Consider the following 12,629-nt stretch of genomic DNA (forward strand, 5'->3'; position numbering starts at 1 on the left):
CCTGAGGACGTGGAGCAAAATTCTCTGCAAAAAATTAAGAATTTCTCCTTGTTATCTTGACATGGCATAAGCCCAAAAGCTTATATCATGTGTGTAATATTTCTCTTAATTCATCTCTCCCATTCTGTAGTTTGTCTTTTGTTTCTTCTATGACTGATATAATCCCTGGATTGAGAAGTGTGTGAAAATACTCCTTCCATTCCTTTTTGATATCCTCTTCATCTGTTAACAATTTACCTGACACACTTTAAAATTAGAGCACCCTCCTGATCTGACCTGGTTTTTCATTAATCAATCCTCATCTTATTATAGCTCTCTCATTAAACTTTCCCACCACTTTTTTTTTTGCCATTTATTATCCTTATATACCTTTTTTTTTTGATTCCTTGTATTTTTTGCTCATTTCATCTTTTTTCTGCATCCTTGCCTCCACGTTGTCTTCTTTTGCTTCACTGCTTCTTTAGCTTCTCATTCTACCAAGGTGGTTTTTCTTTCCTTAATTTTCTTAATACCAATATAAATGGTCCGTTATTGGACATTATAAATTTTCCAGCTAACTCATTCCTGGTTGCCAGCGTTTCGCCCCCGTGTGCTAGGCTGGGCTCATCAGTTTTTACCTAGCACACCTACCAAGACGCTGGCTAGTGCATACTGTGTAGGCCACTGCGTAGGCTAAGTGTAGCTACCGGCAGTGCCAATGCACTATGGGAGACTTTGTCTCATTATCAAAAATTGATGCCCGTTTAGCCATCAGATGATATAGATGTTGATTCCCATTGGGGAATCTGAAATATTTGTTCCGAATGAGTAAATTTATAATACCAATATAAATGATCCGTTATAGGACATTATAAATTTTCCAGCTAACTCATTCCTGGTTGTCAGCGTTCTGGCCCCGTGTGCTATGCTGGGCTCATCAGTTCGTAACTAGCACACCTACCTTACTCGGCCATCCACAAACTTTCCCGGCACTTTGTACGAATGTACTAATGTGTTCCATTCTTCTTCCACTCCTTTAACTTCAGTTTTTGAAATAGTTTCTTGAAATTTTTTCCTTCGCCTGTTTCTGATTCCACACTCTAATTGAATCGTTTGTTTCAGAAACGACACTTCTCCAACGTACCAAATTGTTCAGAAAACAGGAAAAACTGTCTGTAGTGTGTAATGTCATTTCTATCCTTCCGATATTTATTATGCTTATTCTACTGTTGAAATGACTATAACAGATAGGTTGTTTGTATGAATTAGTCCAATACGTTCCTTTACAGGCTTTGTAAAAAATGGTGGAGACGTGCTGTTTCTGCAACAAACACCATAAATGAGAATATAAGGAAGTGTAACATTGATTTTAATGTCATTTCAATTTCAAAAGGAACTTTCTTTGTACTGAGGAAATACAGTGTTTAAACCCATTATTTAATAGTTATTTGTAAGACTTACTTATTTGCACATATTATGATTAGACCACATTGTATAGAAAAATAAACAGAAGAATACTCATTTTATGTCCCTTTCCAATGTTCAAAATATGTATGTATGTAATGTATGTATGTTTAGTCCTCAGCCCGAAGGCTGGTTGGATCCTCAACAGCTCCGCCATCTGCTGTCATAGATGGCCTAGGCATCACTGAAGAGGCGTACTAGGGAAATGGGGAGTGAGGTGGTTTCCCGTTGCTTTCCTCACCGAGCCAGAATTTGCTGTTACATATCAGTCTGCCAAGCCCACTGAAATGCATGCACCAACTGACCCTATGAGCAATATTTTCACACCATTCATACCAGGGACTGGCTGCAAAAGGAATGGCATTACTAGCATCGCTCATACCTCAGTCACTTTCATTTTGTCAAAGCCAAGGATAAAGCTGAGACAGATCAATGAAAGTAACAAGATTGCTCTAGCCCATACCAGAAGACATAGTGCACTGTAAACACTAGGTCCCGCCAGCAAAGGCATAGTTCATTATAAAACGAAACAACACAATATAATACAAGTAACATGCAGGTCTCTTATCTTTGAGCAATGCTTCTCACTTCTATTGCGCTGATGTTGTCCATGCAAATACAGTAGAGTCTCGCTCATCCGACCTTCGCTTATCCGACATTCCGTGTTATCCGACACTGGTAGACTTAATTCAGGCACGCTCGGTGTGGAGGGTGCGACCATGGGACAAACACTGGCCTGACCTCTGGCGGTAGGACAGTTTTTTTTTCTCAAGGACAGGTGCAGTGAGTCTTCAGTCATTGTTCATTGTAGTATTGGTTGGGTGCGGATGTTATAGTTTTCATATCCTCTGTGAGTATAGCGAGTAAGTGGAAGAAAGTGATTGTTTTTATGGAAGACAAGTTGAGTGCATTAGAGAGACTGGAAAAGGGGAAATTCTTCAAGATGTGGCTTCAGATTATGGTGTTGGATGTGTTGCAGTGGCAGACTGGAAAAAACAGAGGGAAGAAATTGAAAAGTGGTGCTCTACCAGAGCAGAGAAAAACAATGAAAAATATGAGTACGAAAAAGTAAGTGAAGCACTATTTCCTTGGTCATCTCAACACCGGGAAAAGGCCCTGCCAATATCTGGCCCCATTGTGCAGGAAAAGGCTGTGTATTTCCTGAAGGAGTTTAATGAAAGGAACCCTAATTTTCCTGCCAGTGATGGGTGGCTTGATCGGTGGAAAAAAACGGCACATTAGGCAGCTTAATATCTGTGGAGAAAAGTTTCTTTTCGTAAGACATCTGGAATTTTTTCGTTCAATACTGCATGTACTGTACAATTGAATTTATAATTCAATAAATAGAGTACCGTAAAACATGTCGTTTTAGTACTAGCATATAGCCTTCCTGTTTCAGTTCATTTTCAAAGTTATTCTGTATTATCCGACATTTTCGGTGATCCGACGTAGTCCAGGTCCCGTTTAGGTCGGATAATCGAGACTCTACTGTAGTTCATTATAAAACTCATGGTGTTCTTCTTGTATGTAAGATTCCAACTTCTTTATGTCTGCTCCTTTCTTTTCATTTAATGGAACACAGTCTTGTGGATAAGCAAGTCTAGTTGGTAACACAGGGAGACGGGTTGCAGAAATAAGCAACTTGAAAGTATGAACGCACATTCCATCAATACAGTATTTTCCTAAGATATGATTTGCCTCATACTGAAACTCCATAAATTTTATATCAAACGCGACTTTTGCATCTCTTTTCACACCTCTTCCTAGCGACTCAAGCTGAAAGAACTGACACAACTGTTTTGTGAAGCGGGCTGGTTTGAAGTAAAAACAACACCTCTCCAGGATAAGTGTTCTTTCTGCACAAAACGTAAACTTTCATTCGCGACTGACAGGCAGAGATATATGGTAGAAGTGTTTTTTTCTCCACAAAATGGTAGCCCTTCGTGCATTAATCATGGCAGTAATAATAACTCGTATAGTGTCAAAAAGTGGAGAAGTGCTTTTTCTGCAACAGACAATTCAATTTCATGTTTCATTTTTTAAATTTATTCTTGGTTCGTTTCCTACTTTGAATTTGGTTACTACGAATGTAGGATCTCCATCAAATGCTTCATCTGGAAACATATATATCCATCAATTCTTTCTGGTTTTGTCCTGTCAGTCAAAAAGAGGTCTGTCATAATATTTGTTTTACTATTTGTTTTACATTCTCCCCAAACATATCTGTTTCTTATTGGAGTTCTTCCTGAACCATGTGTTCCCAATGATGAGATCATTTCTGTTAGAAAATTCAAAATTTCTTCTGCTATAAACAAATGGACCTACCAGATGTTGTAGGCCTCTCTTTTCTTTTCCGATTGTGCTTTCACGTCCTCCATCACTATCGTGCGGTGTACTATGATAGATTTATTCACACTGTGCAGGAAATCCTCTTATTCCTCTTCCTGATTTACTACCTTAGGAACATAAACTGTTAATTCCGTTTGTCATTTATTCTGTCGCTTACATATGTTACATTTTCCACCACATTTTTTTCTGTCCAGTATTAAAACCAAGTATCAGGTCAATATGCAGAAGGGACAGTTAGAAAGATGATTTTATTTATTTATTTATTTATTTATTTATTTATTTATTTATTATGCCTTTGTAGGTGGCGAAGTTAGGGCTCTTGGCCCTCTCTTACACTTAACCACTGTAGTGATACAGTTTGAGTACATCATATTATACAGTAAATAATAACCTACACAAAAATACATTACACTTTTCTAACTCACATTCATTCGATCTTCCAGTCATACAAGTTAGTCAGCTGCATTTAGCAGGTAGTCTCGGCAAGCAGACTTGAATTTAGGTAATGAGGTGACTGGCAGGGAATTCCAAAGTCTAGAACCCGCCACAACAAAGGAATTGTTGTACATAGAGGATCGGTGGACAGGAATAGAAAGGGAGGAACCAGAGCGGGTATTACTGCTGTGAAAGGAGGACAAATACTTAAGCTGGGAAGAAATGTATAGTGGTCTGTCTTCAGAGAGCAGTCTGTATATCTGTATCAGTATGTGATACGTTCGTCGTTTGTCAGGTATCAGCTATGAAATAGTGTGATAGTATGGGGTGACATGCGTATCATAACTCAGACTGTATATAAATCTAAGGCAACAATTAAGCGCTCGCTGAAGTTTCAAAGTCTGCTCTTTTGTTGCGTCTACCAGAATGAAGTCACAGTAGTCGAGGACGGGAAGCACTAGCGTTTGCGTGAGTTTGACTCTCACATTACAAGGTAGAATATCGCTGTTTCTTTTAACCGAATGGAGTATCGAAAATATTTTTTTACACATATTCTTAATATATTTAGTCCAATTTAATGTTTCGTTCATTGTCACTCCAAGATTTCTCACAGTTTGGCTGAATGGAATAACTCTACCATTCAGTATAACTGGAGGAATAGTTTCGTACCGTAGTGTGGCCAACAATTTTTGAGAGCCAATAATGATTGCTTGTGTCTTGGAGGAGTTAAGAAGGAGGGAATTTTTCAAGGAGTAAGCATTAAGTCGCTGAAGGTCAGCATTGATGCCTGTTATGGCATGAGGCAAGTCAGAGGTCTTACAGTGACAATAAATTTGTAAGTCGTCTGCATAAAGATGGTAGCTACAATTCTTTAAATTAGATAAAATGTCGTTTATGTACTAAATAAAGAGCAATGGGCCTAAAACACTACCCTGCGGCGTGCCTTCCTTCCTGGTTAGCCAGTGAGAGGTTTGATCAAGGGTTATGATTCGTTGCGCGCGATTTTTGAGGTACGATGAAAAGAAATTAATAGTTCGTTGATCGAAGTAGTAAGATTGCATCTTATTTAGTAGAGTCTGGATGTTTATAGTATCAAATGCGCTACTGAAATCGAGGAGAGTAAGTACCGTCAGCAGTCTTTGGTCCATTGCGTGTCGTATGTCATCAGTCACTTTAAGCAGGGCAGTTGCTGTGCTGTGTCCCTTCTTGAAGCCAGATTACAATTGGTCTAGCAGAGAATGGTTGTTTAGGTATTCCAACACTTGCTCATGAACCAGACGCTCGAGTGCTTTGGAAATCGCAGGTAAGATAGAAATTGGTCTGTAGTCGGATGGTAGGGAGGGGTCAGGCTTCTTAGGCACAGGGATAACATTGGCTAGTTTCCATAGTGTAGGAAAGGTTCCATTTTTAAGGCAGTAGTTAAAAATGTGGGTAATAATTGGTAAAACAGCACCAATAATGTTGTGTAAGAAAGTTATAGGGATATCATCCACTCCTCTAGCTTTTGATTTAATAGAATATAATACCTTTTTAACTTTATTTGCAGTAACGGGGCGAAATGTAAAATGTTCTTGGTCAGGTAAAGGGTTCATAATGGAGTCGGGTACTGAGTTTGGGGAATTTAGTACATTAGGTGGTGTTCTTTCTTCAGTAAAAAATTCATTTAACTTATCGAGTGGTATGTCTGGCACATGAGGTTGTTGCTGAGGTTTCCCTATGCCTAGGGAACGAAGCGTGTTCCAAGCACTGCTAGAATTCATGTTTGCAGTCATGTTTTGCAAGTAAGTAAATTTACGGTTTCTAACGAACTGTTTAACTCTATTTCTAAGGACCCGATAATTTTCGAAGTCACTTTGGTCATGAGTTCGTTTAAAGCGGCGGTAAAGTGCGTCGCGGTGGGCCATCATGTTTTTAATTTCATTATTTAGCCAGGGACAAGATGGGCGAGTAACTTTTATCTGTCGCTTAGGGGCGTGTTTATCGTACAGAGTGATTACAAGGGAGTTAAACTTGTCTACTTTCGCGTCTATATCGTCCAATAAGAGTATGTCATTCCAGGGTAGATTGTAAGCGTCATGTCTTAACTCGTCCATATCAATGTCTTTTGTGTTTCTGTAAATAACATACTTAGGTTTATATTTTAGCATTCGAAGGGAGTAGGATAGGTAGATAAGGTCATGAGTGGAGATGACTGGGACTGGTAACTGGCCAAGAGTTATAACTTTGTTTGGGTTATTTGTCACAATGTGGTCAATGAGCGTGTGTGTTTCGTAGTATTCTGTGTAAATGTGATTAGTAGGCTCTAAATGGATTATGGATTATGGATATCACAGGAAGAAAACATGTCAATAAATTGTTTAGTTTCGTGCGTTGTAGTAAGTAGGTTAATGTTGAAGTCACCTATGGCAATAATATGCTCGTAACTAGGCAGTAGGTCAAGTAAACGAACTTCGAATTCAGTCATATTTGTTATTTTGGGCGGCTTGTATACAATAACTACGAGTTTCTGTTGGTTAATAATGACTTCAACAAACATGAATTCTGGCCCTAGCTGTGCATTGTTAGATACACATATCACCCGGCTTTTTAAGTCGTTTCTTCAGTACAAGGCCACCCCACCTCCTCTTCTGCCATCGGATCTATCATGCCGTAAGAGGGAATACCGGTCAAGTTGTACCATACCAGAGGGTATGCTCGGTGTAAGCCAGCTTTCGCTAATAGCAAAAATATGGATATTATTTTCCCTCACTATGGCTTGAACTTTGTCGAAGTGCGCTACCAAGGAGAGTGCGTTGACATGGCAGCACTGTAAACAGTTGGTAGAGGGAGATAATGCCTGTTTGAGGAGCAACCCGGTGGTGAGAGGTGACGGGGTGAGAGGGGGGGATGTTGGCAAGGTCAGTGTCAGGTGCAGAGCTCTGGATCAGCTGAATAACGGAATGTTGACGAAATAGTATAACAGTAATATCATGCAACTTACCTCGACATCCTGATAAATGCTTACACTGACTACCACTGACACACACACAGACGCACACATAATACATTTACAAAAACACTTATTCATAACAAGCAGTTGCACTATCGAGCTGTGCTGTTTCATATCTCTATATATGTATTGCCAACTTATACTTGCACTCAAACACACACACACAAAAATTAACTGAACTGAGGCACACTCACTATAATATAAACCTATCCTAAGATAACTATGGTATAATACAGCCATTGTGGACTAATCAGTTCATCTCTGCACCAAGCCTTTGTAGAACAGAATCTAGTTCAGCAGGTGTATTTACAAAATACTTTTTGCCGCCACCGTCCATTAAAATGATACATCCATCCAGTGACCAAGCTCGCCTGCCCACACATTCCCTGGCTTTGTGAAGCATCTCCTTCCTCGTCTGAGTAAGGGACTCTGTTATTAACAACTGGGTACCCTTTAAAGCTCGTTTAGCACGCCACACTGCTTCTCGCTCATGGTACCTAACAAATCTTACTATTATGGGTCTCTTCCCATTAGCCACTGCGTCTGCCACTGTCCTCTTATGACCTCCAAGCCTGTGGCATCTGTCAATGCTGGCCATTGTCAGTTCAATGTTCAGTTTCTCCTTCACAGTGTTTAGTACCTTTACAGCTGTATCCTCATTAGGACACTCATTAACACCGTGAAGAAGAAGAAGACAATTCCTCCTTGAGTATTGCTCCTGAGCATCCAGTATTTCATCTTGCTTGTTAGCTCTCAGCTGAAGTGCTGAGAGTTCTTGCTTGATGGATTGATGAGTCCTTAGGGCTAACAGCAATATTATTGTAAATTGCATTATAATTTTAACTTTCCCCATTTTCAGCCGTAGGGAAGAGTACTGGAGTTGTGCGGGTCGTCAATCGGGACAACAATGAACGCTCTCTTCTCAAGGGGATGGAAGGCATGGTACAGGATATTGCCTTTGCTCACATTCCTACTCAAGTGGTTTTGGCTTGTGTGGATGAATTTGGCAACCTTCTGGTTCATCAGATCGAGGAGAAGAATGGGAAAACAGAGTATCCTTTTCTTAAAGTATTTTGTGCTTTTTCAGTACTTTGGTCTACTTACAATATTTTCGTATGGTAATAACGTAAAGCTGAAGGAAGGTATGGCACTAAACGTGCATTATTGATAAATACATTTATTTTCTGGGAATCTTGAAGTTAGTAAATAAATTGAAAATATTATTAGCTCAAATATCGTATCTTAGGTTTAGAGGGGAAAAGAAATTTAGTAGTATGTCATAAATTCGAAGTCCCGATTTTCATCGTATTAAATCTGTATAAAAAATACCTCACTTACCACGTCATGAATTTTTGCTATTGCCGCTTAGTACGATCAAATTTTTCCTAGACCTGAAAATGTTATTTTTCATTCCTTGTGGAAGGAACTCGGGTAAAAGCCGTTGCCGCAGTTGCGTGATAACGGTAGAAGGCCTTGAATTCTTGATCTTCACAGGATAAATTGCACCTTCGGGGACCAAGCCATTAGCCTCAGAAACGTTGTTTTGCTTGCCAGTTAGCAGTGAAACTGCAGAATAACACAATGAGCCTGATTGTGCTTGTATTTGCATTCCATTCAAAAGTTAGAAATGTATTTCGTGTTTAGCTGTACAGTGAAGGGTAGCGAATATTTGTCGCGCGATAGCCTACATCTGGAACATAATTGTGTGAAATTGACCAACGTGGTGCATATTTGCCTTGTGATAGCCTAATTATGGATACAGAAAAAGTTGTGAAATTCCTTACTAATGAAGACTAAATTAAAGTCTGTCAGCAATTCGACTGGCATCCACAGCTTTAAGCGCACAGAGTTGGTTGAATGTTGAAACTCGCACCTTCCAGTTTCGACTCAATCACTTGAATCTGTTGTGGTCAATTGAAGTTTTGTTAGATTCAAAATGGCAGCCAAAGTCATTCTGTTGCAGCCGCACGTGGCCGTGTATAACCTCCAATTCATTGTCTAAGTGTGTGACCAGAAAAATGATGTTTAATAACCAACTGGTCTGAATAAAAGGCTTCTACTAACATTTGTTTTAGAAAGAGTGTGATCTGCAATAATACTTTGATATTTTTATGGGACCCGTTCAAATGTTTTCGTATTTGTTGTTTGGTGTTTTTAACACTTTTCAGTGCACTAATATTTTATAAGCGCCAGCAGAATAAGTTTTCATATTTGTTTTCTAACGTTTTTCACACCTTTTAATACTCTCTTCTCATAGGGTTTTCACTGTACCAGCGGTTATACAACGTAAAATCCCATTACGTCGGAAAAAATCGTGTCTAGTGTTTCCATATCCCTGTTGGATAGTATTTATTTGTGTATTCAGTAGTACGTTTTCTTGCTTAACACGTTCTATTTCCTTGTCTCCTGCAGAAATGTCTTAACAAGGTTTTACTATTTCCATCAGTATTGCTACAGTGCTCCTTATGTACAGAAATCTGGAGATTGGTATTTTTCCGTCCAATCTGTTGCATATATATATCATTTGCGCGATGTCATTTTAAGTAAAAACACCTGTTTAGGGTGGCTGGTAAAAGTTCTTATTATTGGTTGTTTATAGCTAAAGAAACACACCAAGTTATTGAAGAGGCAGAGCAAATTGGTAAAGGTGCTGTGGGAAGAAAATTGATGTGGACAAGAGTTTTTGGTACAGGATTGGGGGGAAAAAATAAAACTTGTCTTCAACAGACAAACAACCTCCAGGCATTTCACAGATGAAAAGTGAAGTTTCCAAAAATCTAAAACTGGTTATGTGAATATGTGACCAAAAAGAGATGGTGTGGATGTATGGTCAAGGTTGAAATGCATGTATTGAAAGCAACAGCAAGAGAGTTAAAAAGTATGGGTTTTAACGCTAGCCGAGGATGTTTCGTGCATTTTTTGCATGAAGTAACCTCAGTGTTCATAGGAAAATTAGCATTGTGCAGTATCTGCCAGTTAGTTATAAAGATAAGATTATGAATTTGCATAGATTTGTTATCGATTTGAGCCAGAAAAATTCATATTTGCTCTCGCAGATTGGTAATGTAGACCAGACACCAGTTTATTTTGAAATGCTGCCGGGCTGCGCTAATGAAGATTATGGTGTGACGAGTTGCTTCACAATTTTATAACTTATAATTATTGATTTCAATATAAATAGACTAATTGTACTATAATTTGGTATATAGGCCTATATGAAGAGTTCTGGAAACTTACTGTAAGGTTTTATTATCCAGATACATGGAGAGACATTAGGAATGCTGGAGAAATTTCTATGTGTATTAGTAAACAGAAAACAAAAGTTTGAGTTGGATCCATTACTGGAGTACTCCATTCGACTAGCTGGTCGATCAATGTTTTGAGTGTGTTCCATTAGAGTGTTGTAAGAACCCTTCCAGAAATCGATAATTCTAGATGGTTGATCAAACAGTATATATATCGAGTCGTCGGTGAGTGAGGCGGTGAATTCAAGAGAGTGCATGTTATGGTGCGCGAGTCAGTGTTGTTGATATCTGTACTTGTCAGAATCGACTTCAGGGTACTCCACTATTGTTTGTTGTAGTGTCATTTGCTACTGTGTATAATTGTGTGTTGTGACATACCGTGTAAATAAAATAATTTATACAAGGAAGTGAACGTATTCTCGTGTGATATTTATTTACGTAAAATAAAATCGCATTGCAGAACGATAAATTGGCGACCGTGACAGGACTGTACAGGACACTTCAAGACTCGGCAATGAAGATCGAACAAATGACCGCGACGATGTTATGGAAAGCGCTAGCATCCCGACGTTTACTGATGGCTGGAAGCAAAGCGGACCTACAGGAGAGGCTGTGCCAGAATTTGATAGACAACGAGGAGGACCCAGGCAGTTTCGACTTGGAAGTCACCTCGGAGGAAGAAACCACCGACCGGGTAAGCAATATGTTCGCACAACTAACTGCGTTGATTCAGGCCCAATCCGAAAAATTCGAGTGTAAAATTTAGGCCCAGTCTCAAGAAATAAAGTGCCAAATCAATTCTTTCGTCACAGATCTGAAAGAAGATATTTAAAAAATTAATGATCAAATCAGCAGCTTAGAATTAGACATAGTTAAAGTAGTAAATGATATTCACACCTTGGAAAACAAAGTCGAGGAGAAGATTGGAGAAATTGAGCAGGAATCTAACAATCTTAAAACCAAAGTAGGTCAGAAAATTACGTAGTTTGAATCCAAGGTTAATAGAAAAATTTTATCCATGGAGAAAAACATTTCTATAGCCAGTAGTCAACCTGGCAGAAGTATGGACCTCCTCCTTGGGATACCAGTTGATCCCAGAGTTATCAAAAACAGCCTGCCAGAATTTCATGGGAGGCTCGAGTATTGTCCTAAAACATTTCTAAAGACATCGTAGTCTTTACTCGGTAGGACAAATATACCTACGGAAATATACTTGCAAATTGTCAGCCAGCAACTAAAAGCGTCAGCAGGGGCTTGGTGGCAGAACATTAAAGGGCTCAGCCTCGACTGGGAGGAATTGAAGAAAGAATTCGTCCAGAGACTTGACTTGCAGGATGTCCAAACTTCAGTACAAAAAAAGTTTCTAAGTGAAGCTCAACCCAGCAGAATGAGAGCAGGAGCTTTCGTAATTAAAAAACTCCAGCTCTTTAAGAGAGTCCGCGAAGGGGAAAGTATTGACACGAGTGTCCCCTATATAGTTGAACTGCTACATGATAAGGTTTGATCACTTGTTAATGTGGCACAACCAAAAATTTTTGAAGAGCTCCGTCACATCGTAGCAAAATTAGATGAAGAAACAAGTTACCATGCCTCAAAAACGAAAACCTCAACCGCGGAAGAACCCCGGAAATGCTACCGATATGGGCGGATCGGGCATCTAAAAGACCGCTTCCCGGAAAACTAGATTGGGACCGAAACAGACTTTCAACGTATTAGGTCGTGTTACGTACATGTAGTACGTGTTGAAGAGATGTTAAGTACAGAACAAAAATGGCCAGCCGGACACCAGTGGGATCCGAACCCACAACCATTTTTGTTCTGTACTTAACATCTCTTCAACACGTACTACATGTACGTAACACGACCTAATACGTTGAAAGTCTGTTTCGATTACAATGCGGTCGTGAAAATTCAATATTCATTAGATTGGGACCGTTCGAGTCGGGGCAAGGATGGTTCCGGAAGAATGAAGAAGCCCCAGAGACATTACACCTGGCTAGAAGGCGAACATATTGGTGAAATCTATAGTGAAGATGAACCTAATCCACCACACCCGGCTATTAACTTGATGATTAATGACAGGCCTTCCATCGCTATCCTGGATACTTAGGCTTCACACTCGTTTGTGAATATGAATGTAGCAAAGTTATTAAATTCTCTTCATCCTG

The 12,629-nt window shown here is 39.3% G+C and overlaps 1 protein-coding gene across 6 annotated transcripts in view; it reads left to right on the forward strand.

The window, feature by feature from the left end:
- The window catches only part of Ge-1 (Enhancer of mRNA-decapping protein 4 homolog Ge-1), a 320,261-nt gene that overhangs the window by 48,367 nt on the left and 259,265 nt on the right, over window positions 1-12,629 (forward strand). For all 6 annotated transcript variants that reach the window (XM_067151567.2, XM_067151568.2, XM_067151563.2 and 3 more), the window contains one exon: window positions 8,076-8,268. In XM_067151567.2, the coding sequence (XP_067007668.2) occupies window positions 8,076-8,268 (193 nt within the window). The remainder of the gene's footprint in view (window positions 1-8,075; window positions 8,269-12,629) is intronic.

This window comes from Anabrus simplex, chromosome 7 (assembly GCF_040414725.1).
Source record: "Anabrus simplex isolate iqAnaSimp1 chromosome 7, ASM4041472v1, whole genome shotgun sequence".
Lineage (NCBI taxonomy): Eukaryota > Metazoa > Arthropoda > Insecta > Orthoptera > Tettigoniidae > Anabrus > Anabrus simplex.